Consider the following 25,857-nt stretch of genomic DNA (forward strand, 5'->3'; position numbering starts at 1 on the left):
AGAATGCTCAAGCCAAAGACAGCAATGCTGCCCAAATCAATTTTTAAATGGTGTCATCAGCAATGGAGCTAAAAAGGTTCTGGTGATTTTCTTGGGGAAATCAAGGGAATGGATTATCAGATCAGCTGCCTACAACATAATATGATAGATACAGTAGGAAAAATAACAGTTCACACAACTTTCACCACCTTGACCCATTTTGACAAAAAAGGAAATGGTGAAAATCAGGACATTACAGATAATTTTAGGAAATTATTAGGACACCAGTATATTTAATGAAAATGTATCCTGGTAAAACTGGCATTGCTGATCACCCTATTAAAATGGTTTATGTAGTACTCTCCAGTCTGAAGTATGAATCTGGATTAGCTGTGCCAGTTTATGATGCTGTGGATACCACTTTTGCCTCAAGATACCAGGTTTGTGCCATTTCCAGGGCGTGAGCATAAAACTCAAGGCTGACACTCCAGTGCAGTACAGAGTGGCTGTTGACCTGCCAGAGGTGCTGACTTTCAGATGGGGCATTTAAGCTGAGGCATGCTGACTTGGCTAGATGTAAAATGCCCATGGGCACTATTTTGAAGAAGAGTTGAGGAGTTATCCCCTGGGTCTTGGTTAATATTTATCTCTCAACCAACCAGCAGATTATGTGATCATGCTCACTTTTTGTGGGATCATGCTGTGTACAAATGGGCATCTGTGTTTCCCACGTTATGACAATGACTACACTTTAAAAGTATTTAACTGGCCATGAAGTGTTTTTAAGTTGTTGGTGGTTGTGAAAGGTGTTACATAAATATATTTATGATTAGATTACTTACAGTGTGGAAACAGGCCCTTCGGCCCAACAAGTCCACACCGACCCGCCGAAGCGCAACCCACCCATACCCCTACATATACCCCTTACCTAACACTATTGGCAATTTAGCATGGCCAATTCACCTGACCCTATGTTATGTATCATTGTAGTATTGCTTTATATAAATGAATTTTTTTGAGAAAGTAGGTGCTAGGAGGAAATGTACCCCTGAAGAGAAACAAAGTTGACAAAACAGCAATGTTAATTTAATCTGAAGGGTAAAGAACCATCTTTGCAAAATTAAATAGAAAATAGTAAGACGTAAAAATAGGGCTTTGGTAAATAAAGTGTTAAAGGAAGTGACATAGTATTTAATTGTTGAGCTGGAGAATAAATCAACAAAGAAAAATCGAAAAGTCGCATTTTTAAATGCATACAAAATAATTGTAAATTAAAGATAGCAATTTTTATTTTGTAATTAATTATAAAAAAGTAAAAGAGGATTGTTGTGGGCAGGAAGTGATGTGGAACCAGGGTATAAAAGGAAAGGCAGCAGTCTGACTCGCTCTTTCAGGTCACTTTGAGAAATGGTGAGTTTGTTATTTTAATCTGGTCAATATCATAGCCATCCGAGCGCGTAGAGATTTAATATAAGTAAATACTCGTAGAGATCATTTTTAACAACACAGCCGCTACTATATTGATCGAATATTTTGAGGATGATGTTGAGGAAAGTGGTTAATCACGTTTTTTATTCCTCTCCGATTGCCCATAAAATGGCGGCGGCTGACTGTGGTTCAGGGGATACAATCCGAGTTCAATCTGAGCCATCCTGCTGCCACGAGCCGCGATCGCTGAATATATCGCTGTTTGTTCGACTCGTCTCAAGTTTGCGCGGTTATTTCCTGATTTTGTGTTTGGATCAGATGCTTCCGATGGCGTTAGGATGGTGTGTTTAACCTGGCCACCACCAAATGGAGCCCCAGCTGCCAGATCAATGGGTCAAAAGCTGATCAAGGCGTGAATCCAAGGATACATACTTATTGCAGGAGTACTATACTTCTAATGGTCATAATCGTAATTGTAGTTTAGTTTTGTAGTAGTATAGAAATTAAATATGGAGGGTGATTGAGGATGGATTAATAAAGGTCATTGCAATATTGCATAAAGATTTGTCTCTGTTGTAGTGTCCTTTTCTTTTGTCTATACAGCTGTTTCTGAGGAATGATCCTTTGGAAACAGGTTCCTCTTTTATTTTCAAGTTTGCAACCCCAGTTTGATCTGGGGGATGAACCTCCATTCTGAATTATCTTTTGCCTATCTACAGTCTCATCGTAAGTTCTCGGCACCCAGACACGGTTCTCTGGGCTTCCTCCCCCGAAAAAGGAGCCGGAGGCACAGGGGCAAAGTGAAGAGTTTCCCCAAAGATGATTCTTCCAAACCCATCCATCTGACTGCCTTCTTGGGTTACAAGGCTGGCATGACTCACATTGTTCGTGATGTTGACAGGCCTGGTTCAAGTAAGTACAGAAATATTCTGATATCTCATCGGTGTGTAAGCTCAAACTTTAAATATTGCTTTTTTTGAAAAAATTGTGATAGTTGAACAATAGATCTGTACTCATCTCCCTGGAGTATGTGGTGTAAGTTCCTGAAGCTGTTATAGGCCAAGTTGGAGTTTGTGCAGTGTACTTGTAGAATGTCAGTCAGTTTTTTTGTACATTTGAGTCTGTGATTAAACCCCCTTCTCTCTTCTTTCCCCCCACCCCAATGGAAGAGTATCACACCTGTAATCCCATATTGACAGTTAGGTCATCCACCTAGCATGTACGTCACTGAACACCATGGGCAGCTTAGCCTGGCAAATTCACCCTAACCTGCACGTCTTTGGACTGTGGGAGGAAACTGGAGCTCCTGGAGGAAACCCCACACAGACACTGGGAGAACGTGCAAACTCCAGACCCAAGGCTGGAATTGAACCAGGTCCCTGGTGCTATGGGGCAACAGTGCAAACATTCAGCTACCATGCTTAATTTTTGTAAAGTTTCCCTTCTGGAACTGGTCCTCAAAAATGGACAGTAGCTGGTTTAAGGGTAGGTTAGCCTCCAGTGTCATCTGGACGCATATGTTTGGCAGGAGCATGAGAAAGAGGAGCATGTTGTTTGAGCCACTTGCACCTACTCTGCCATTCAGTGATTGTGGTCATAACTACTCTTTTTGTCTGGCTGCTGTAGCCTTCAATGCCCTTCTAATCAAAAATCTGCATAGGGAGCTAAGCTGAGTAACATTTGCAGGTAAATAGCTTTGCTTGAATTACAACAAACCTAAAGCTTATGTTGCTGGTTATAGCGCAGCAGGTCAGGCAGCATATCAGGAACAGGAAATTCGACGTTTCGGGCAAAAGCCCTTCATCAGGAATTTCCTGATGAAGGGCTTTTTCCCGAAACGTCGAATTTCCTGTTCCTTGGAATGTGCCTGACCTGCTGCGCTATAACCAGCAACACATTTTCAGCTCTGATCTCCAGCATCTGCAGACCTCACTTTTTAAACTAAAGCTTATGCCTTAAGTCTTGGCTGCACATTTGTTTAGACTACTTGTCCATTGCCAGCCTTTTTTTGTTGTTGTTTGGAAACTTTATGAAAAGCCATGATCTGAAAAGTTGTGAATTTCTTTTTTTTCTTGGTGTATGGTCTGTCTGTCTGTCTGTCTGTCTGTCTGTCTGTCTGTCTGTCTGTCTCTGTCTGTCTGTCTCTGTCTGTCTGTCTCTGTCTGTCTGTCTCTGTCTGTCTGTCTCTGTCTGTCTGTGTCTGTCTGTCTGTGTCTGTCTGTCTGTGTCTGTCTGTCTGTGTCTGTCTGTCTGTGTCTGTCTGTGTCTGTCTGTGTCTGTCTGTGTCTGTCTGTGTCTGTCTGTGTCTGTCTGTGTCTGTGTCTGTCTGTGTCTGTCTGTGTCTGTCTGTGTCTGTCTGTGTCTGTCTGTGTCTGTCTGTGTCTGTCTGTGTCTGTCTGTGTCTGTCTGTGTCTGTCTGTGTCTGTCTGTGTCTGTCTGTGTCTGTCTGTGTCTGTCTGTCTGTCTCTCTCTGTCTCGAGCAGAATACCTGCAAGGCTTGCAGTTAGCGATACAAAACTATTTAATGATGAAACGTGCTCAGTTTTTGGAGAAGCATGTGATGTTTCATAGCTCTAGCTTTATCTTTGTGCTAGCATGCAGAATAACTACATATGATGATAAACTCGACGGGCGGTCATAATTTAACCACCTGTGGTGGTCTTGCTGAATGTCGAGTAAGCTGACTGTAGTGCAATAAAAACTAGACACTTTGTCAAGATAATTGTTTCTCAAATGATGTACTCAAACTAGCTTGCAATTGCTTTTGTCCCTGCACCAAAACATGAAGCTGTGCAAATCGAAAGATTCACTATGGGTAGGCTTGGTCAATCTGTTCACATTTTAACCAGGTACCTGAGTTGGTTAAACCAGCCATGCTGTGCTAATTGCATTATATTAAAGCAAACTGTTGGCACTACTCTGCTCTTGACAGAATTTGTGTCAAGAAATTCTTGGTCTGTTTAGTTGTGTTTTTTGTCGAACATTTTAAAAAAAAACAATTTTCTGACTCTCCAGAGGTGAACAAGAAGGAGGTGGTTGAAGCGGTGACTGTAATTGAAACTCCTCCAATGGTGATTGTTGGTCTTGTTGGCTACATTGAGACTCCCCGTGGTCTCCGGACCTTTAAGACGGTCTTTGCTGAGCACATCAGTGATGAATGCAAGCGTCGGTTCTACAAGAATTGGTAAATATGTCACACAATTCCTGAATCTTTCAACAGTTCATAAAGATGATGCGGAAAGGTGTTAATCTGGATTGAATTGTCAGCGGCTCCACTCGACTATGGCAACATGGGTTGATGAGCTCCAGGCTCTGATTGTTGGAGGAAAATGTCCTTTGATCCCAACAATGAGCCGACCTGCTTGGTGCTGATTCCTTCCGCTCACTGTGTGATGAAGGATTGCGCCAAATGTTCTTTTGTCTCTCTCTATAAAAGGTACAAATCCAAGAAGAAGGCTTTCACCAAGTACTGCAAGAAATGGCAGGATGATGATGGCAAGAAGCAACTGGAGAAGGACTTCAACAGCATGAAGAAATACTGCCAGGTTATTCGCATCATTGCTCACACACAGGTAGGCACCAGAACTGAATGAATTTGAGAAAAGGTTTGGGTACAGAAGCTTGTATTTGCACAGGGTTTCTCATTGCCACTAAATTATTTTGGGACACTCAAACGTGTTTTACAAGTTCTCAATAGTAAGGCCATTTTTTCTTTTGGAATCCCCATATCATACCTTTTGGGGACCCAAGCCAAGACCATTGGATTCATGTCAGGTTTACTGAATGGTGCGGAGTTCTGCTTCAATCCTCTAATTCTGGATGGGTTGCATATAGAACATTACAGCGCAGTTCAGGTCCATCGGCCCTCGATGGTTCCACAGGTCAGCAACAATCTGAAGTCCGTTTGACCTACATTATTCCATTCTCATCCAAATGCCTACCCAAGATCATTTAGATGCCCTTCAAATTGGCACGTCTACTACTGTTACAGGCAGTGCGTTCCACACCCCTCAATTTAAAGCTAACACATTCCACCCTGACTAAATTTACCTGGACCATCCCTGACACCTCCTCCCTTTTCCTAGATCTCTCCATCTCCATTAATGACAACCGACTTGATACCGACATTTCTTTACAAACCCACCGACTCCCACAGCTAACTGGATTACACCTCTTCCCATCTTACCTCCTGCAAAAATGCTACCTGTATTCCCAATGCCTCTGCTGTATCTGCTCCTAGGAAGACTAGTTCCACCACAGAACACACCAGATGGCCTCCTTTTAGAGACTGCAATTTCCCTTCCCATGTGGTTAAAGATGCCCTCCAATGCATCTCGTCCACATCCCGCACCTCTGCCCACAGACCCCACCCTCCAACTGGAACAAGGACACCTTCCACCCTACCAACCTTTGCATAAACCAACTCATTCGCCGACATTTCCGCCATCTCCAAATGGACTCTACCACCAGGGATATATTTCCCTCCCCACCCCCTTCCGCCTTTCACAAAGACCGTTCCCCCAGCAACTACCTAGTCAGGTCCACCTTCCCCCATCCCACCCCAGTTCCAAACTTCCAGCTCCGCACTGTCCCCATGACTTGTCCTACCTGCCTATCTTCTTTCCAGCTATTCACTCCACCCTCTTTCTTGCCCCCCAAAAGGATTGGAGCCTTTGCGTCCTAAAGAGATGCGTTCCACTAAAGTTGACTCTTGTTCTAACTTCATTTTGGGAATATTTTCTCTCTACAGATGCGCCTGCTTCCCTTGCGTCAGAAGAAGTCCCATATCATGGAGATCCAGTTGAATGGTGGGACAATTGCAGAGAAGGTTGATTGGGCAAGAGAGAAACTGGAACAGCAGGTTGCTGTTAACCTGGTGTTTGGTCAGGATGAGATGATCGATGTCATTGGTGTAACCAAAGGCCATGGCTTCAAAGGTGTGGAAATTGTGAATTTGCTGCTGAGTGTGGTGGGTCTCAAACAATTGTAACTTTGAATTTTTGTTTATATGCATTGGTAATATTGGACTTGTAATACAGCTTTGGTTGACCACAGTCACATTTGACACTTGAAGCATTCTGTGATGATTGACATGGATTATATGTTGGTAACAGCATCTGACTCTGATGAGGAGCCATTCCATGCTGCCTTCCTTCTGAGGTAGTCTTCATTTCAGGGATTAATGAAGAATTGTCAGCATCTTGGGTGTTCATTTAAATGGTCAGTTCTTTGTCCCTAGGGGTCACCAGCCGTTGGCACACAAAGAAACTGCCAAGGAAGACTCACAAGGGACTGCGTAAAGTTGCCTGTATTGGAGCTTGGCATCCTGCCCGTGTAGCCTTCTCCGTTGCTCGTGCAGGTCAGAAGGGATACCATCACCGTACAGAGATCAACAAGAAGGTAAAAGCACTTTAAAGTGTGGTCTGAAATGGATGCGGGTCTCACTTGAGATGTAAGTGTTGTGCCAAAGTATGAACATAGCTGTCCAGGACTTGACACGGTCACTGTCAAAGTCAGTGGATACACTGTCACACTTTGGCTACATTGGGTCAGAATGGCAGGTACCCTTCTCTAAAGGATGGTAGTTGGGTCATCAGTCCAACGGAGTCATAAAGACACGGCACAGAAACAGACCCTTCAATCTAACCAGTCTGTGCTGAACAATCTCGTGCGCGCGCTCTCTCTCGCGCGCACTCTCTCTTAAAAACATGCCTCCATTCTCAAATGCAAATTGCTTCATCCTCAAGATATTGAGCAGAATTGGGCCATTTGGCCCATTTGAGACTGCTCCACCATTCAGTTATGGCTGATATGTTCTTCAATCCCATTCCTCCTTCTCCCTGTAACCTTGATCCCCTTACTGATAAATAACTTGTCTATCTGTCTTTAAGACACTAAATGACTGCTGCAGAGGCCTTTTGGAGCCCATGAGCTCCACAGATTCATCATCCTGTGCCTGAATAAATTCTCTGTAGAGTCCTCTTTTTACTTGAATTATGCCCTTGGGTCCTAATCTCTCCTAGTGGAAACACTCCACATTCACTCTGCAGGCATCAGTGTTCTGTTAGCTTAAATCCAGTTTCCCATCATCTTCCTAAACTCCAAAGTACAAACCCAGATTCTCAACTGTTTTATATGACAAGCCCTTCATTCCTAAGATCATTCTTGTAAACCTCCTGTTGTGCCATTCCAAGGCCACCAAATCCTTTAAATGTGGGGCCCAAAACTATTCAACACTTCAAATGCAGTCTGACCAGAACCTTTGTACAATCTCAATAGTATATCCCTATTCTTGTATTCCAGTCCTCTCGATGAATGGTAACATTGCTTTTGCCTTCCTAACTGCCAGCTGAACCTGCATGTTAAACTAAGAATCCTGAACTATGCTCCAATTCCCTTTTGTGCTTCAGATTTCCAAAGCTTTTCCCTGTTTAGAAAATAGTTTGTGCCTCCTAATTTTCCAAGATTTTATTTAATTCTTCCCCAATGCTACATGTCCCTCTACCTATCTTTGTATCATCTGCAAACTTGGCAACATGCCCTTAGTTTCTTTGTCCAGGTTTGTTTAATGTATAATGTGAATAATTATAGTCCCAACACTCTTCCCTGTGGAGCTATAACCATCACATTCTGAAAAGGACACCTTTTTATTCCCCACTCGTGTGGTGCCTTCCAGTCAGCCAATCCTCTAGCCATACCTTGCCATTAATGCCGTGGGCTCAGTTGTCCATGAAGGTGTAAGGATTGTGGGTTAATAGTCCCAGTTTCATGCACTTACTGTTATGCCCAGCCAATTGATTGTTGGCCACACCTTTTTGGCATTAACCAGAACCAAAACTGCTGTTCTCATTTCTTTTTTAATGCAGATAACATTATCATTTTTATGATAATGACTTCTCTATCCTTTATTAGTTAAATACATTTTCAAGGATTGAAATCATTGCACCTTGTCTCAGAATGCACTGTTACCAGGTTTTCCTGAAAAATAGTACTTCAACTGAATTCTGTACTTCCCTAGATCTACAGGATTGGATCAGGTTACCAAACCAAGGATGGTAAGCTGGTGAAGAACAATGCTGCTACAGAGTACGACCTGACAGACAAGAGCATCAACCCACTAGTAAGCTTTTTGACGAGCTATCATTACACGTTGTGGCTCATTTCCTGGGGCTCTTCTGTTAACTGTTGTTCTCATCTCTCAACAGGGAGGATTTCCTCACTATGGTGAAGTGACAAATGATTTTGTAATGGTGAAGGGCTGTGTTGTTGGTACCAAGAAACGTGTGCTTACACTGCGCAAGGTAACTACTTGTCTGTCTTGATATGACTACATAGTCATTTTCAGTCCTCTTCCCTGTTGGTAGCTACCCTTGAGCATTTTTAGTTTCCTAGAGATGGCAATACACATAGCATTTGATGATGCAATAAGAAACAGGAGCAGGAGTCACACTGCATAATCTGTCGCTGTCAAAAGCTGATATTTAGATTTGACTGCACCTTCTTGCCCACTCCTGTATCATTTGGTTTTCAGAGACCAAAACTGTCTTGCCATTGAATGTATTAAATGGTTTCTCCATGGGGTGCTGAGTAAGTTGTGCAGATAAAAGGTCCATTGTTGTTTGTTCCTAGTTACATTGAAAGGTAATGGTATCCACACATCATGCAGTCTCTGCTAAAGATGCTCTTTTCACTCTGTAGATGCTTGATCCTGTGACAAAGGAATAGCTAACTATATTAACCTCCCAGTGTCTTGCCAAGTGAGATGCCATTCCTGTTTCGGTTGATGTGCAGACTGCCTGTCTCTCTTCTGTCCACACACTATATACACTTTTTTTAGTTTAAAGCTGGTTGTGGTATAGAATGTTGACAAGTTCTTTTCATCCCTGCAGTCCTTGTTGGTGCAGACCAACCGCCGTGCTGTGGAGAAGATCGACCTGAAGTTTATTGATACCTCTTCCAAATTTGGTCATGGCCGCTTCCAGACCATTGAGGAGAAGAAGGCATTTATGGTGAGTCATCTATTCACCAGTGTCTTTCCTGTGGTGGACCTTTTGTAGATTTGCAAATTGACTGACCGCTTTAGTTACAAGAATTGTCTTGTAGGTGTGATGAGCACATAATCTTGTGGCTCTTTTTTTTTAAAAGTTGCCTCACCCAGCTCTACTTAACACTTTTTTTTTGTCTCATTTTTGTTTTCAGGGACCACTGAAGAAGGATCGCATTGCCAAGGAAGAAACTGCGTAAACCATGGGCCAATTGTGACATTGTTCCAGTGTTCAATAAAGACTTTTATATTTAAAAATTGTTCTGTTTTCCTATAGTTTTGTAGCAGTCAGGATGTGCTTTGGTTAAATACTACATTTGTATTTAATACTAGCACTAATCTTTTGCTCCCATTGCAGCAGAGATGATCAGACTAACATCTAGAACGGGTGGGCTGTGTTGTAAAGAAAAGTTGGATTATTGGTGGGGTTTTGTAGAGGGAGGTGACTTGATACCAAACCATCCTGAGATGCCTTGATGGAGTTGATGGGGAGAGGATGTTTTCTTGTTGGAAAGTCTAGAACTAGGCATTGCCAGTTTAAAAAGATGAGGTAATACCGATCGAGTTGCTCAAGTTTGACAAAGTGAACGTTTTTCTGGACTGCCTTCAAATGCCTTGGATAAAGGGACCAAAACTGTTCACAAAGTATCTAGTGTAATCTTAGCAGATGACTTTTTTTTTGGTGTTTGGCTTTTATTTCAAAAAGGAATGAATGTTTGCTTGGATAACCCACTGGGATTGAATATGTGTAAATGTAGATCAAGGGGTCATAACGTTAGGCTAACTAGGCAGCTGATTTAAAACGGGAGAAAGGACTGGCGAATCTGGATTTGGAACAGTTTGTGATGAGCTTTCCAGAATAAGCAGCAATGAAAAGGTATTCTAATAATAAATTACTGGTGACTGGACTGGCAGATCTCAATCTAGGGTTATCCAGTAGTTTTATTCTTGTTTCATATGTAAATTATATAAAAACCGTGAATTAGTTTTTATTTTCGGAAATATGAAGGAATAATAGCTCATTTGCATCTGTTACCAAGAGTATATTTCTAAAGAGAGCACGGATGCAATAGCTCATTGAGGGGGGGGCGGGTTATGAGGTGGCCATATTCCTTGATCGACATTAGGGACATCCAATCATATTGCAGTACGTTGTGATGGACAAGATATTGGCCAATTATCAGGTGATACTCCCTGACTGAACCAAAATATTCAAATCAGAACGGTGGGGATTCTGATGGATGGAGTGCTGGCCAATTAGAGCCGGACGCACCCCCTTTCAGCCGCAGCCAATGGGAGGGTGTTGCTAGGGCGCAGTAACCAAGGAGTCCGTGACTGCGGCTTGCGGCCTACCCGAAACTGAGGCCTGGCCTAGGAGTAGCCAGGTTATTACCGATGGAGTGACGAGGCCCATGGGCTTCAGAACCGAGCGGGAGGAGTCATGGTCAAACTACGAGCCAAATGTGTGCTGGCTGGTGAGTAATTAGAACAGGCGAGGACTTTACATTTGTAGAGCGCCGACCCCGTCCCCCAGTCAGTGTTCAAGGGCAGCAGTGAAACAGCGAACACCAAAATCCCCGGCGCTGCCATCTGCAAATGATCAGGTTTTGTTTTCCCTCAGCACTGACCCTCCGACAGTGCGGCACTCCCTCAGCACTGACCCTCCGACAGTGCGGCACTCCCTCAGCACTGACCCTCCGACAGTGCGGCACTCCCTCAGCACTGACCCTCCGACAGTGCGGCACTCCCTCAGCACTGACCCTCCGACAGTGCGGCGCTCCCTCAGCATTGACCCTCCGACAGTGCCCACTCCCTCAGCACTGACCGTCCGACAGTGCAGCACCCCCTCAGTACTGACCCTCCGACAGTGCAGCACTCCCTCAGCACTGACCCTCCGACAGTGCAGCACCCCCTCAGTACTGACCCTCCGACAGTGCAGCACTCCCTCAGCACTGACCCTCCGACAGTGCGGCGCTCCCTCAGCACTGACCCTCCGACAGTGCGGCGCTCCCTCAGTATATTCTTCAACCAAGACATTCTGACAGAAGGACCCAAGTTGCTATAGAGCTTGTCAGGTTCCTCCTGGAATACCTCAGCCCATGACATGTATTTGACCTTTCATTGTAGTGTACTGCAGAAACCAACTAGAATTGTAACAATGACTGTATAGAGTCATAGAGATGTACAGCATGGAAACAGACCCTTCGGTCCAACCTGTCCATGCCAGATATCTCAACCCAGTCTAGCCCCACCTGTCAGGACCCGGCCCATATCCCTCCAAACCCTTCCTATTCATATTCCCATCCAAATGCCTCTTAAATGTTGCAATTGTACCAGCCTCCACCACTTCCTCTGGCAGCTCATTCCATACAGGTACCACCATCTGTGTGAAACAGTTGCCCCTTAGGTCTCTTTTATATCTTTCTCCTCTCACCCTAAACCTATGCCCTCTAGTTCTGGACTCTCCCACTCCAGGGAAAAGGCTATGCCTATTTACCCTCTCCATGCTCCTCATATTTTTGTAAACCTTTATAAGGTCACCCCTCAGCTTCCGACGCTCCAGGGAAAACAGCCCCAGCCTGTTCAGCTTCTCCCTATAACTCAAATCCTCCAACCCTCGCAACATCCTTGTAAATTTAGGGTGTAGGTTTGCTCGCTGAGCTGTAGGTTTGATATCCAGACGTTTCATTACCTGGCTTGGTAACATCATCAGTGGCGACCTCCAAGTGAAGCGAAGCTGTTGTCTCCTGCTGTCTATTTATATCTTTCTCCTGGATGTGGGGTTCCTAGGGTTTGTGATGTTGTAATTTTCCTGTTCGTCTTTCTGAGGGGTTGATAGATGGTATCTCGATCAATGTGTTTGTTTATGGCGTTGTGCTTGGAGTGCCAGGCCTCTAGGAATTATCTGGCATGTCTTTGCTTAGCCTGTCCCAGGATAGATGTGTTGTCCCAGTCGAAATGGTGGGTTTTTTTTTTCATCCGTGTGTAGGGCTACGAGGGAGAGAGAGTCGTGTCTTTTTTGTGGCTAGCTGGTGTTTGTGTATCCTGGTGGCTAACTTTCTCCCTGTTTGTCCTACGTTGTGTTTGTGGCAGTCCTTGCATGGAATTTGTAGATGACGTTGGTTTTTTTGTCCATGGGTTGTACTGGGTCTTTTTAAGTTTGTTAGCTTTTTGTTTGAGAGTGTTGGTGGGTTTGTGTGCTACTAGGATTCCGAGGGGTCTTTGTAGTCTGGCTGTCATTTTCTGAGACTTCTTTGATGTATGGTAAGGTGGTTCGGGTTTCTGGCTGTGTTAGGTCTGCTTGTCGTGGTTTGTTCCTGAGGAATCTGCGGACTGTATTTTTTTGAGTATCCGTTTTTCTTGAATACATTGTATAGGTGGTTGTCCTCTGTTTTTCCAAAGTTTGCCTGTGCTGCAGTGTGGGGTAGCTCGTTGGAATGGTGTTCTGATACGGCTTCGTTTTGTGTATGTTGGGATGGTTGCTGGTGTAGTTAAGTATTTTGGTCAGTGTTTTGTCGGTTTTCCTGTATATGCAGGTTTGTAGTTCTCCGTTGTCCTTTCTTTCAACTGTGACATCCAGGAATGCGAGTTTGTTGTCGGTTTCTTCCTCCTTGATGAACTTTATGCCTGTGAGGGTGTTGTTGATGATGTTAAATGTCTCTTCTATCTTGTTTCGTTTTTGTGATGATAAAGGTGTCATCTACGTAGCGGACCCAAAAGCAAAAAACTAACAAACCTACATCCTAAACCTCAACCTGAGCTACAGACCTTCACAAACCTTGCAAAAAATCCTTGTAAATCTTTTCTGAACCCTTTCAAGTTTCACAACATCTTTCCAATAGGAAGGAGACCAGAATTACACGCAATATTTCAAAGGTGGCCTAACCAATGTCCTGTACAGCCACAACATGACCTCCCTGCTCCTGTACTCCATCTCTGAACAATAAAGGAAGGCATACTAAACGTCACCTTCACTATCCTATCTACCTGCGACTCCACTATCAAGGAACTTCACTGTATAATCAATTAGCTTTTCAATTATGTTGATTGTGAATGGGTGAAAGGTCAATAAAAGACCTCCAGTTTTTTTCACCCTCACTTGTCCCTTCAGCTCTTCTGAGACCCATTATCAAGTATAACACATGGGTCTCTGGCCCGAAACGTCGAATTTCCTGTCCCTTGGATGCTGCCTAACCTGCTGTGCTTTAACCAGCAACACATTTTCAGCTAACACATGGGTCTCTCCAGCTCCACTTCAAATAATGTCCTAAAGCCTTCAATGTTGGTCTTCAAAGCGAATGGCTAATTGGACGTTCAGATTTGGCTAATTGTGTTTCTAAACTCTAAATAATAAATGAGTAACAGACACTGTTGTTGGTTATGTCATGTGATCTTCGTAGTTACAGTTATGCTGACCTATGTCAACTCCAGCCTTGTTTGTTTGTGGGTAAAATGATTATGATAAGAGATTGAGTGTGCAAGTGTTTTTTGTTCCTAGAATGCCTTTTATTTTTCACCTCAACATTCTAAAAGCATCAGCATTGGCTAGCGTTCTGGATAATCCTGAACCAGCACATGGGGTTCACCTTTCAAAGAACCTTCTGAGGGAGGTTTTTTTACTCACTACCTAGCATCCCCCTGGAAAGTTCCTGTTGACATTTCCTGCCTTTTGGCCTCACATTGTGGAGAGTGGGTGCCAACACAGTGTGATCGGCTGCTGACACCCACCTGTGGACCCAAACTGTGTGTCAGCAGCTTCAGCAATGCAACTACAGTCGTGCCTCGACTTACAAACTTAATCCGTTCCGGGACCCGGTTCGCAAACCGAAAAGTTCTTGAACTGAATCAATTTTTCGCGTTGTTCGGATGGCATAAGAATGCTTGGACGGCTGTTCACAGCGCACGCGTCAAAGATGAACTGAATGAGATCATGCGGGGCCCGAGAGCTTTTGCATTCAACAAGTGCGTAGCAAAGCAGAGCAATGAAACCACGTGGTCGCTCACGGGCTTTTTGCGTTTGTACCTTCGTTCGTACCTTGAATTTCATACGCATATTGAAGCAAACTTTTACGTACACTCCTGTTTGTAAACCGATTTGTACCTGAACGGGGTCGTTCGTATGTCGAGGCGCTACTGTAGAAATGAAAATATTACCTTGTGCTGTGCAGAAGAATTGCATAAAATCTTGCAGCATGGATGCACTGGTCACTGCTTTACTTTCATGACAAGTTTGTATTCCCTCACATGATGGAAAATTCGAAAGCTCAAATAGGGTGAAACTTGAACCCTCATTGATAACTAGATTGTCTAGTGACACATCATATCACCAACATGTGTATACAGTTGGGTGTGTGTTGTGTTGTGTTGCCTTTATGCTCCTTGTGTGCTCCTGTTCTGTTTTATTTCATCACATCACTGACCTAGTCCATGCTATTATCATCTAGTCGGGTCCTCTAAGGATGTCTGAGATGAAAATCTGGCAACCAGTTAATGGTTATATTAATCAAGGGTTAGTTACTCAACTGGATGTGGGGAATAAGTAATCAGTTTTATCGGAGTTTCTGATGTGGAATTAGAAGTAAAACTGACTAGAAAAGTACATGACTGGATTCTATCTAACCAGCATTCTAACCTCTGGCAAGTAATTAACAGTCCAGATTTGGTGCGGGGGGGGATATTCCTCACTTAGTCATAGAGATGTACAGCACAGAAACAGACCTTTCACTCCAACTCATCCATGTCGAACAGATATCCCCACCTAACCTAGTCCCACCTGCCAGCACCCAACCCATATCCCTCTAAACCCTTCCTGTTCATATACCCATCCAAATGCCTCTTAAATGTTGCAATTCCACCAGCCTCCACCACTTCCTCTGGCAGCTCATTCCATACATGTACCACCCTCTGCATGAAAACGTTGCCCCTTAGGTCCCTTTTAAATCTTTCCCCTCTCACCCTAAACCTATGCCCTCTAGATCTGGACTTGCACTTATCTAAATTAAACTCCATCTGCCACTCCTCAACCCATTGGCCCATCTCATCAAGATCCCGTTGTAATCTGAAGTAACCTTCTTCGCTGTCCACTACACCTCCAATCTTGGTGTCATCTGCAAACTTACTAACTGTCCCTGTAATGTTCACATCCAAATCATTTATGTAAATGACAAAAAGTAGTGGACCCAGCACCGATCCTTGTGGCACTCTACTGGTCACAGACCTCCAGTCTGAAAAACAACCCTCCACCACCACCCTCTCTCTTCTAACTTTGAGCCAGTTCTGTATCTAAATGGCTAGTTCTCCCTGTATTCTGTGAGATCTAACCTTGCTAATCAGTCTCCCATGGGGAATCTTGTCGAATGCCTTACTGAAGTCCATATAGATCATTCTACCGCTTTGCTCTCATCAATCTTCTTTGTTACTTCTTCAAAAAACTCAATCAAGTTTGTGAGACATGATTTTCCATGCACAAAGCCATGCTGACTATCCCTAATCAGTCCTTACCTTTCCAAATACATGTACATCCTGTCCCTCATGATTCCCTCTAACAACTTGCCCACCACTGATATCAGGCTCACTGGTCAATAGTTCCCTGGCTTTTCCTGACCACCTTTCTTAAATAGTGGCACCACGTTAGCCAACCTCCAGTCTTCTGGAATCTCACCTGTGACTATCGATGATACAAATATCTCGGGGCCCAGCAATCACTTCTCTAGCTTCCCACAGAGTTTTAGGGTACACCTGGTCTGGTCTTGGGGATTTATCCACTTTTATGCGTTTCAAGACATCCAGCACTTCCTCCTCTGTAATATGGACATTTTTCAAGATGTCACCATCTATTTCTCACATTCTCTATCTTCCATGTTGTTCTCCACAGTAAACGTTGATGCAAAATATGCATTTAATATCTTCACCCATCTCTTGCGGCTCTACACAAAGGCCACCTTGCTGATCTTTGAGGGGAGATTCGTGAGTGTCGTGCTGGAAAAGCACAGCTGGTCAGGCAGCATCTGAGGAGCAGGAGAGTCTACGTTTTGGGCAAAAGCACTTCATCAGGGATGAGGCTGTGAGCCAAGGGGGTGGTGAGATAAATCGGAGGGCAGTGGGGCTGGGGGTGGTGGTGAGTGTAGCTGACAGTGCGATAAGTAGATGGAGGTGGGGATGTTAGGTGTTAGGTCGGAGAGGAGGATGGAGTGGATAGGTGGGAAGGAAGATGGACAGGTCATGAGGGCAGTGCCGAGTTAGAATGTTGGATCTGGGATAAGGTAGGGGGAGGGAATTGAGGAAACTGGTGAAATCCACATTGATGCCGTGTGGTTGGAGGGTCCTCAGGCAGAAGATGAGGTGTTCTTCCTTCAGGCGTCGGGTGGTTAGGGAGTGGTGATGGAGAGGGCCCCAGACCTGCATGTTCTTGGCAGAGTGGGAGGGGGAGTTGAAGTGTTCGGCTACGGGGCGGTGGGGTTGTTTAGTGTTGGTGTCCTGGAGATGTTCTCTGAAGCGCTCTGCACATAGTTGTCCTGTCTCCCCAGTGTGGAGGAGACTGCATCAGGAGCAACAGATACGGTAAATGATGTGTGGAAGTGCAGGTAAAACTCTGATGGATGTGGAAAGCTCCTTTGGGGCCTTGGATGGAGGTGTGAGAGGAGGTATGGGCACAGGTTTCGAGGGGAAGGTGCCGGAGGGGAGGGTGGGTTGGTGTGGGGCGTGGACGTGACAGGGTAGTCGCGGAGGGATACGTCTTTACAGAAGGTGGATAGGGGTGGGGAGGGAAATATATCCCTGGTGATAGGGTCCATTTGTAGGTGGTGGAAATGACGTGAGGATGATGCGATGCATACTGAGGTTGGTGGGATGGAAGGTGAGGACCAGGGATTTTCTGTCCTTGTTGCAGTTGGAGGAGTGGGGATTGAGGGCGGAGGTGTGGGAAGTGGATGAGTTTCGCTTGAGGGCATCACCGACCATGTGGGAGGGGAAATTGTGGTCTTTAAAGAAGGAGGCCATCTGGTGTGTTCTGTGGTGGAACTGGTCCTCCTGGGAGCAGATATGGCGGAGGCAGAGGAATTGGGAATAAGGGATAGCATTTTTACAGGAGGCAGGATGGGAGGAGGTGTAGTCCAGGTAGCTGTGGAAGATATTCGTGTTGAATCGGTCACCGTTGGTGGAGGTGGAGAGGTCCAGGAAGGGGAGGAAAGTGCCAAAGATGGTCCAGATGAATTTAAGGTTGGGGTGGAATGTGTTGGTGAAGTTGATAAACTGTTCAACCAACCTCCTCGTGGGAGGATGAGGTGGCGCTGATGCAGTGGGCCTTATTCTCTCCCAAATTACCCTTTTAGTCCTTAATGTATTTGTAAAAACCCTTTGGATTCTCCTTGACCCTAATTGCCAAAGCTATCTCATGTCCCCCTTTTTCCCTCCTGATTTCCCTCTTAAGTATGCTCCTACTGCCTTTAAACTCTTCTCTGGATTCACTCAATCTATCCTGTCTATTCCTGACAAATGCTTCCTTCTTTTTCTTAACAAAACTCTCAATTTCTCTAGTTATCCAGCATTCCCTATACCTACCAGCCTTTCCTTTCATCCTAACAGGAACACACTGTTGCTGGACTCTCATTATCTCATTTCTGAAGGCTTCCCATTTTCCAGCTGTCCCTTTACCTGCAAACATCTGCTCCCTATCAACTTTTGAAAGTTCTTGCCTAATATGGTCAAAATTTGTCTTCCTCCAATTTAGAATTTCAACTTTTAGATCTGGTCTATCCTTTTCCATCACTATTTTAAATCTAATAGAATTATGGTCGCTGGTCCCAAAGTGCTCCCCCCACTGACACCTCAGTCACCTGCCCTGCCTTCGTTCCCAAGAGTAGGTCAAGTTTTGCACCTTCTCTAGTAGATACAACACAGACCTTTTATGACTTAATTGCATATTGGCTATTTCAGTAACTTTAAAAGAAACTTTTTTTTTGGATGCGGTGTTTCTAGCAGGTTTGACAAATGTTGCATGTATTTTTTGAGAGAGTAGTGGGTCCTAAACCCCTGGTTGGCCGTTAAGTAACAGCTGTGTAGATAGAAAGGCCATTAAGAGTCAATCACGCTGAGCCTGGAGCCCCAGACTGAGTCAGAATGTTAGTGTGCTTTCCCTAAAGGGATACCGGCGAACCATTTCGATTATTGAGACCTGAAATCAGAGCAGAAAATGCTGCGTGTAATCAGCGGGCCAGACTGAATCTGTGGAGAGAAAAACAGACTGAAGACTTTCATCAGAATTGGTGCTTGTGATGGACTTACTTCCATGACAACAAATTTATATTCTGTCATTTGTAAAGGAAAATTCAAAAGCTGTGTATACAGTTGAATTTGTGCTGTGTTGTCTCTGTGCTACTTGCTGTTTCTTTTTGAATGAGTTCTTGTTGTACTTTGTTGTTTTCCAGGTGACTCCACTGTTGGGAAGAGTGCACTGGTGCATGCGTTTCGCAGTGAAAGTGCTCACTTTCTGAAGAATTATACTCTGGTATGTCTAATCAGCAAAGCTATAGCTTTGAAAGGAGGTAATGTCAGGTTTATAAGCCCTTGCAGCAGTACATATAGTAGTAAAAAGCAAGGTAAATGACCATGAACATCAGCCTTGATTAAAAATGTCCACACTCTGATGATGGATTCAAATAATGGTACTCAAAGCAATAACTTGGACTTATAAAGTGTCTTTAACATAATAAAATTTCTTCAAGGCTTTGGACACCATGTTACATCAGGTCGGTAGGATATATAAGGAAATGGTTGGTCAAAGAGGTAGCTTTAAGGGAGCAGTGAGAGGTGGGATGTTAGAGAAGTTAAAGACTGACAGTAGACTGATTAAAAGCAGAGGTGTGCAAGAAGTTTAGAATTGGAGGAGTGTAATGAATTCAGAAACTGGAGAAGGATACAAAGATGGGGAGAGGATGAAGCCTGGTGAGGTTTGAAGCGAGGATGATAAATTTAGACTTGAGGCATTGGAGGACAGGCAGACAATAATCAGAAAGTAAAGGAGCTGATGGATGAACACAACCTGGTACATTTCATGTACAATGATCAGAACATGAGTGGAGTAGTGGAGGGGCAGAAATGTCTTCTCATTCACCATCACAGCCCCCTCAAGCGATGACTGAGAATCAAGGGGCTTCATCTTTATTTGTGTCAATATTGTAGTCAGAATCATCAAGGTATGATTGCTGAGATTGTGCCTTCTGTTTTAATTGAGAGTTTGCAAATGTAATTAATATGGTTCATTTTAAAAATTTTTCCAAATGCTGGTTTTCAAAACTACCTGGAGGTATTGTAGTACATGCTATTTAGTGTGAGAATTATGACAAAAAAAAGAGCATAACTATCTTGGAAACAATTTTAATTTAAGACCTCTAATAAACTTGTTATCAAGGTTTAAGTGTTACATTTGGAGGATAGTCTGTAGGAAGTTGGCTTGTGTGGAGAAGTTTTAAGTGTGATCTGATCGAAGTACTTAAAGTGATAAAGGGAATTGCTAGATGGGGAGTAACTATTTCTTCACATGGGGATCTCAGAACAAGGAGATGTAATCTTAAAATTCTTAAATCTTGAAACCTCGGTGTTGTGGGGTTGTCAGAATTAGATGACCAGCAAGATTTCAAGGACGCTCGTGCGTCTAGCAAGCAGGCCCCAAACATCAGCTGTTCCCATGTGGGAGCCACTGGTTAGCAAAAAGGGGGAAATAGGAACACCTATCTGTCGCTGTGTCAATCACCTCTCTTCAGATCAAAGGATAATCTTAAACCCTCCTGCTTAATTTAAACCAGCAACACAAAAAAATTATCCCGTTTTACACAAACAGATAATCTCTGAAAATTCAAGAGGCCGAGGACTATTTAAAGTAAAAATTAACAGCTTAATTTCTTAAAGTATAACAGATAATAATTAACTAGCAACTATTTACAACTCCTTCCTCTAACCTATCTTTTACTTTCCCTTCTGTAATACTACTTCGATAAAACCCACGATTAAGATTTACTGAAAAATTCAAATTTCAAAACCAGCCAGCTGTCGAATCTTCTCTTTGTAGATTGGCTCTCCAGGTCAGCGATGAGGATTTTCTCTGGGCAAACTCCTTCTCTAGACAAGTACCTCTCAGAGAGAGGTTTACAGCTATTGGTCTGGTGGCAATTCTCAGACACACCTAAGTATTTGAGTAACTCCCTTACATTTCAGCTTTACTTTTGTCCTTGTTAAACCTAAATCTAACATACTTGCTAATTCTAAAAGTATGGCCTTTTTCTTTCCTTCTAAACTTGCTTGGCAAATTTGAGAATCATCTTCAAATCCCCGAGCCTCTTTAGCAACTTTAAGAGTCTTTTCTCTCACTTTTAATTTAATCAGTCATAAGTCACCGAAATTAAATAAATTGTCTCACCCACGTTTTATTTAAAGATTGAGGACACTAACCTGCAAGTGTTTAAACCAGCTGGGACTTTTCGTAGCCCCAAATCTATTCAAATCTGTCTAAACCAGTTCTCATCCCAAACCCCAGACCCAATCTATTCAAATTGTTGATAAAGCCCCCTAAACTGTTCAAATTTCAGCGATGAGCCCCCACACTATTTAAGATTGAAATCAGGGAGTTCAGTTTCACACAAAGAGTGGTGGAAATTTGGAACAATTTCCCTGTCCCTAAACCCCCTCCCAGAAAGAGTGTGGATGCTGAGGGTCAGTTGAGGCTTCCAGGATTAAGACGGATAGATTTTTGTTGGGTATGTTTGAAGGTGTGATTGTCCGCCTGTCGGGAGACAGGCAACAAAATTGCCAGCACAGTGTTAGGCGGTCAGCTCTGATGTTTTCACATTTCACTGTGTTCAATCCCCAATCTCACAGCTCGTTTTGTTTTTGATAGTTTGGTTCAATTTGAATCCCCAGCCTGCTATTAATCTCTCAGCCTCCTTTCCCTTCCACATTCCTGATGAAGGGCTTATGCCCGAAAGGGCAACTCTCCTGCTCCTCGGATGCTGCCTGACCTGCTGTGCTTTTCCAGCACCACACTGACTCTGACTCTCCAGCAGCTGCATCATAGAGTCATAGAGATGTACAGCACAGAAACAAACCCTTCGGTCCAACTCGTCCATGCCGACCAGATATCCTAACCCAATCAAGTCCCACCTGCCAGCACCTGGCTCATATCCCTCCAAACCCTTCCTATTCATATACCCATCCAGATGCCTTTTAAATGCTGCAATTGTACCCTCCATCACTTCCTCTGGCAGCTCATTCCACGCATGCACCACCCTCTGCATGAAAAAGTTGCCCCTTAGGTTTCTTTTATATCTTTCCCCTCTCACCCTAAATCTATGCCCCTCTTGTTCTGGACTCCCCCACCCCAGGGAAAAGACCTTGTTAATTTACCCTTCCATGCCCCTCATGATTTTATAAATCTCTATAAGGTCACCCCTCAGCCTCCAACGCTCCAGGGAAAACAGCCCCAGCCTGTTCAGCCTCTCCCTATAGCTCAAGTCCTCACTTTGTCCCAGTTTGAATCTTACAGGTGTGAGGTTTAGTTATGGATACCTCTTTGCTGAGGTTACCCAGGTCTGAAAGTGATTTCAATGCTCTTATTTTGTCCAGACAACTGGAGTGGAAGTCTTTGTTAATCCGGTACCCATCCCAGACACTGCTGACTGTGTGGTGAGTACTTACAAAGCGGCCATTTTGTTTGAATGAGAATTCTGAGATGTTTTCAGTGAACGGATGTTGATTTTTTTTGTTCTCTCTTTCCCTCCCGGTGTCCAGGAACTCTTCTTATTTGATTCTTCAGGGAAAGAAATCTTCTATGACATGGTGGAAAGCCAGGTACTGAGTTCCGTTGGTGGGTTTCTTGTAAGTATTTGATCCTATAGTTGCCTCCCGAGCAGGGTGCGCCCACCATCTGGGCCTGCAAGGGCAGGTAGACACTCATTATCAGGTCTCTGCCAAGGTCACTCAAAAGCCTGTGGCAAGGCTATCTAGAAGAAGCATAGCTGAAAATATGTTGCTGGAAAAGCGCAGCAGGTCAGGCAGCATCCAAGGAGCAGGAGAGTCGACTTTTCGGGCATGAGCCCTTCTTCAGGAGCCTGAAGAAGGGTTCATACCCGAAACGTCAATTCTCCTGCTCCTTGGATTATGCCTGACCTGCTGCGCTTTTCCAGCAACACATTTTCAGCTCTGATCTCCAGCATCTGCAGTCCTCAATTTCTCCTAGAAGAAGCATACCCCAGCGGTGACTCTCTGATATGAGGTGTAGTGGCTAAAATACTGAACGGGAAGACACAGAAGGGAGGTTGAGGCCTCGGAGAGAGCACAAACATCTCCAGACTTCTCATATAGTCGACCCTTGAAATACATTGTATGTTGGACTTATCAGCATCTCAATACCCATTGAACCTGAGCGCAAACAAGTTGTCCTCAAATACTGAGGGGCTGCCTGAAAAGATGTTCCTAAACTAGCAACACAGAGAAAGCAAGTTCAGATCCTGCTGAGGCAGTGTGATAAGTTAAACATGACTGTACAGTAATAAATAAAGGTTGTCTCTAAGCTGGTAAAATTACCTTCAAGAAAGGAAACCTGCTAATAGGACCTGGCTGGCCCAGATCTGACTCCAGGCACCCAGGAATCAACCTGCAGCTGAGGAGCCAAATGGACTCCTGGTCTGATATTGCCAGTTTCACTCAACTGCAGAAGTTAAAAGTGTATATGTTATATTGCTATAGGCAGCTTATCTTCCTTTTCACAATAACTCAACAGTTTTTTTTGGTGACTTTTACGAGCCAAGTAACGCACTTACTATGTGCTGGTTATTAGTTCAGAAAGATGAAAGCTGTTCTTGGCATTTTATTGCTCCATTGCTCAGTGTGTTGTGTCCTTGTGGTGGGGTTGGAGCTTGCTCTCTGAATTGGATATGGTATTGAAATGAAGACTGTCTTTTAGTCAATCAGAACCTTTCTTAGAGAATCTCTAGAGTCTACAAGAGGATATTGAACGTATTCCCCAGCTCTGTTAAATCTTGCCTTTCCTTCATTTAAAACAGTGGGAGCTTGTGGCTGCCATTTGTCTTGTGTACGACATCACCAGTGAGGCGTCCTTTAACAGTTGCACAAAATGGTTGGAGAGGGCCCGAGCCCAGGCACCCAGTGGCCAGCTGGCAGGTCAGTGTCTCCCTGTCTCTGAGAATGTCGCTGTATAAAGTAGTAAAGTTGCACAGTGAACCCGGTACCTCAAACATTCATTGCCTTTGATTGGTTTGCAGGAGTTCTTGTGGGCAATAAGACGGATTTAGCAGGGAGGCGTACCGTGGAGTACAGCCAGGCACAGGAATGGGCAGCGGGCCAGGGCTTGGAATACTTTGAGACCTCTGCGGTAAGTGAAGGGGACAATCCCAACTTTCTCTTTCTCCTCCCCTTCTCACCGTTGTAGCAGCCTGAGAATCAGCTGGTAACTCACTGTATGCCAGTCTGATTATCAACGAGACTATTGGAGCACCTTTCTCCATCACAGGGGCATTTCACAGCCAACACCATAGTCACTCATGTATTGTAGGAAACACAGGAACCAATTAGCTTTGTGGAAACCTGCTGTGCCATGTAATAATGAGATGAGCATTAGCCAGGTCACCAGAAAATTTCTTCCAAGTAGCACTGGGATATTTTTTAATGTTCATCTGACAGAGTCTTGAGTTAATTTCTTACCTGATAGATGCCTCTTTAGTTACTAATGAACTTTGCATTCTGCACTTATGACAGTGAGATGCTGTTTTTGTGCTGACCCCTCTTGTGGTTAACACTACCTTCAAATTGACCCACCAAGTTGTGTAGAACTCCCTGGGTGTTGAAATTGGAGAGTCAGTTGGATGTTTGCAGATGACACCAAAGTTGGAGGTGTAGTGGACAGTAAAGAAGGTTACCTCCGAGTACAATGGGACGTTAATCCCCACCCCAGGTAAAAGACCTAGTCTGTTTACTCTATCCATGTCCGTCATGATTTTATAAACCTTTATAAGGTCATCCCTCAACCTCCGACGCTCCAGGGAAATGGGACTAGATTAATTCAGGATATCTGGTCAGCATGGGCGAGTTGGACTGAAGGGTCTGTTTCTGTATTGTATGTATCTGTATGACTCTAAATGCAAATCCCAGAGACAGGGATAGAGAATGGCAGAAGTTGTTAATGAGGCAGGAGATGATTGGGTTATAGGTATTTGGGGTCAGTGGGCGATTGGGGTGCAGCCGATTGATTAAGCTTCTTGTTGCAATTTGGCTGCATTATTTTTTGTTCTGTCTTATTTTACAGAAAGAGATGGAGAACTGCGATGCTCCATTTCAGAGTCTTGCCAAAGCATTTCACCGCATGTATGAAGAGAAACTGGGACACATCCAGTCCATTGTCTGACCCTCTCCCCTCACAGGCAGGCCCTGCAGAGGCCCTGCATTATATCCAAAGACATCCCTCCCCCCAACTTCAATCATGAAGACATAGCAACTCTTGCTTGTACCAGAGTGTAGTATTCTGTGTTGACCCCTGTGTTTTCCATTTCTCCTGTGACCCATCCTACTCTGGTCTGAGCGGGGCCACACTGTGTCCTTTTATATAGCTCTGTTTCCATGTGTCTGTCTGTCTATCTGTTCTGCTTCTAATCTCTGTACAATAACCCTAGGTAAGGGTGAGGTGAAATTAGCCAGGCTTCATACCCTCTCTGTGCCTGTGTCTCTGACACTGTTTCTTTGTCTCTCCTTCTCTCTCTCTCTCTCTCTCTCTCTCTCTCTCTATATGCACCAATTAGTCAAACAGAAGAGGTACCACATGATCCACTGCAACACCACATACACGGTGCTGCATTTTAAGCAGCAGTTGGGGGTTGTAAAAGCTCCAAGCTTCACCTTGGGTGGGTACTGTTAGGGGTGAGGGTGTGGGGTTATTGTTACCACTGGGGAAGGGTTTCCTGCGAAGTAATTCAGCTGATATGACAGTGATTCGGTCTGTGTTCCGTGACCAATACAGACATTAGGTTGGCAGGCCACAGCCTTCTCTTTCCCAGGATCCTGTGGGTCACGGAGTGGAGGGAGAGGACCACATATCCATCAGTTGTTGCATTGTATTAGTTTTAAAGCTCCTGCTCGATTTTGTGGAGTATCTTTTACACAGCCGTTTTTATTAAAAAGAAAATCCACTTCACAATGTTTGCTTGGCTATAAAAGTTCGTCACTTCTTGTAAACACAATTTTTGCTTTGGAAAAGCATTTTGATAACCACCTCACACCGTGCAGGTGCATCTTTAAGCCAGTGAAGTGCTTTGACGTTTGCTCAGGAATGAATATTCGTTAGGACATTGGGAAAACTCCCCATCTCCTGTTTGGAATGGTCCTGTGGGATGGGAAGGGAGGTT

At 44.1% G+C, this 25,857-nt stretch overlaps 2 protein-coding genes and 1 non-coding gene across 3 annotated transcripts; all 3 read left to right on the plus strand.

Annotated features, from left to right (window-relative positions):
* The first annotated feature begins 1,336 nt into the window (after nucleotides 1-1,336).
* rpl3 (ribosomal protein L3) lies at nucleotides 1,337-9,709 on the plus strand. Its single transcript, XM_060849167.1, has 10 exons — nucleotides 1,337-1,389; nucleotides 2,127-2,319; nucleotides 4,423-4,591; nucleotides 4,844-4,979; nucleotides 6,158-6,344; nucleotides 6,647-6,807; nucleotides 8,426-8,527; nucleotides 8,613-8,708; nucleotides 9,297-9,416; nucleotides 9,607-9,709. Exons 1-10 carry the CDS (start codon nucleotides 1,387-1,389, stop codon nucleotides 9,649-9,651), a joined length of 1,212 nt encoding a protein of 403 aa, XP_060705150.1. The 5' UTR covers nucleotides 1,337-1,386; the 3' UTR covers nucleotides 9,652-9,709.
* LOC132831964 (small nucleolar RNA U83B) lies at nucleotides 6,480-6,573 on the plus strand. The gene has a single exon (XR_009646892.1). It is a non-coding gene; the product is annotated as a small nucleolar RNA U83B (small nucleolar RNA).
* Nucleotides 9,710-10,716: 1,007 nt separating the features above from the next.
* ift27 (intraflagellar transport 27 homolog (Chlamydomonas)) lies at nucleotides 10,717-25,649 on the plus strand. The gene is made up of 7 exons (XM_060849431.1): nucleotides 10,717-10,926; nucleotides 18,877-18,956; nucleotides 22,067-22,126; nucleotides 22,232-22,291; nucleotides 23,506-23,623; nucleotides 23,725-23,834; nucleotides 24,765-25,649. Exons 1-7 carry the CDS (start codon nucleotides 10,893-10,895, stop codon nucleotides 24,861-24,863), a joined length of 561 nt encoding a protein of 186 aa, XP_060705414.1. The 5' UTR covers nucleotides 10,717-10,892; the 3' UTR covers nucleotides 24,864-25,649.
* Nucleotides 25,650-25,857: the final 208 nt, after the last annotated feature.

The sequence above is a fragment of the Hemiscyllium ocellatum genome, chromosome 33 (genome assembly GCF_020745735.1).
Source record: "Hemiscyllium ocellatum isolate sHemOce1 chromosome 33, sHemOce1.pat.X.cur, whole genome shotgun sequence".
NCBI classification, from domain to species: Eukaryota; Metazoa; Chordata; class Chondrichthyes; order Orectolobiformes; family Hemiscylliidae; genus Hemiscyllium; species Hemiscyllium ocellatum.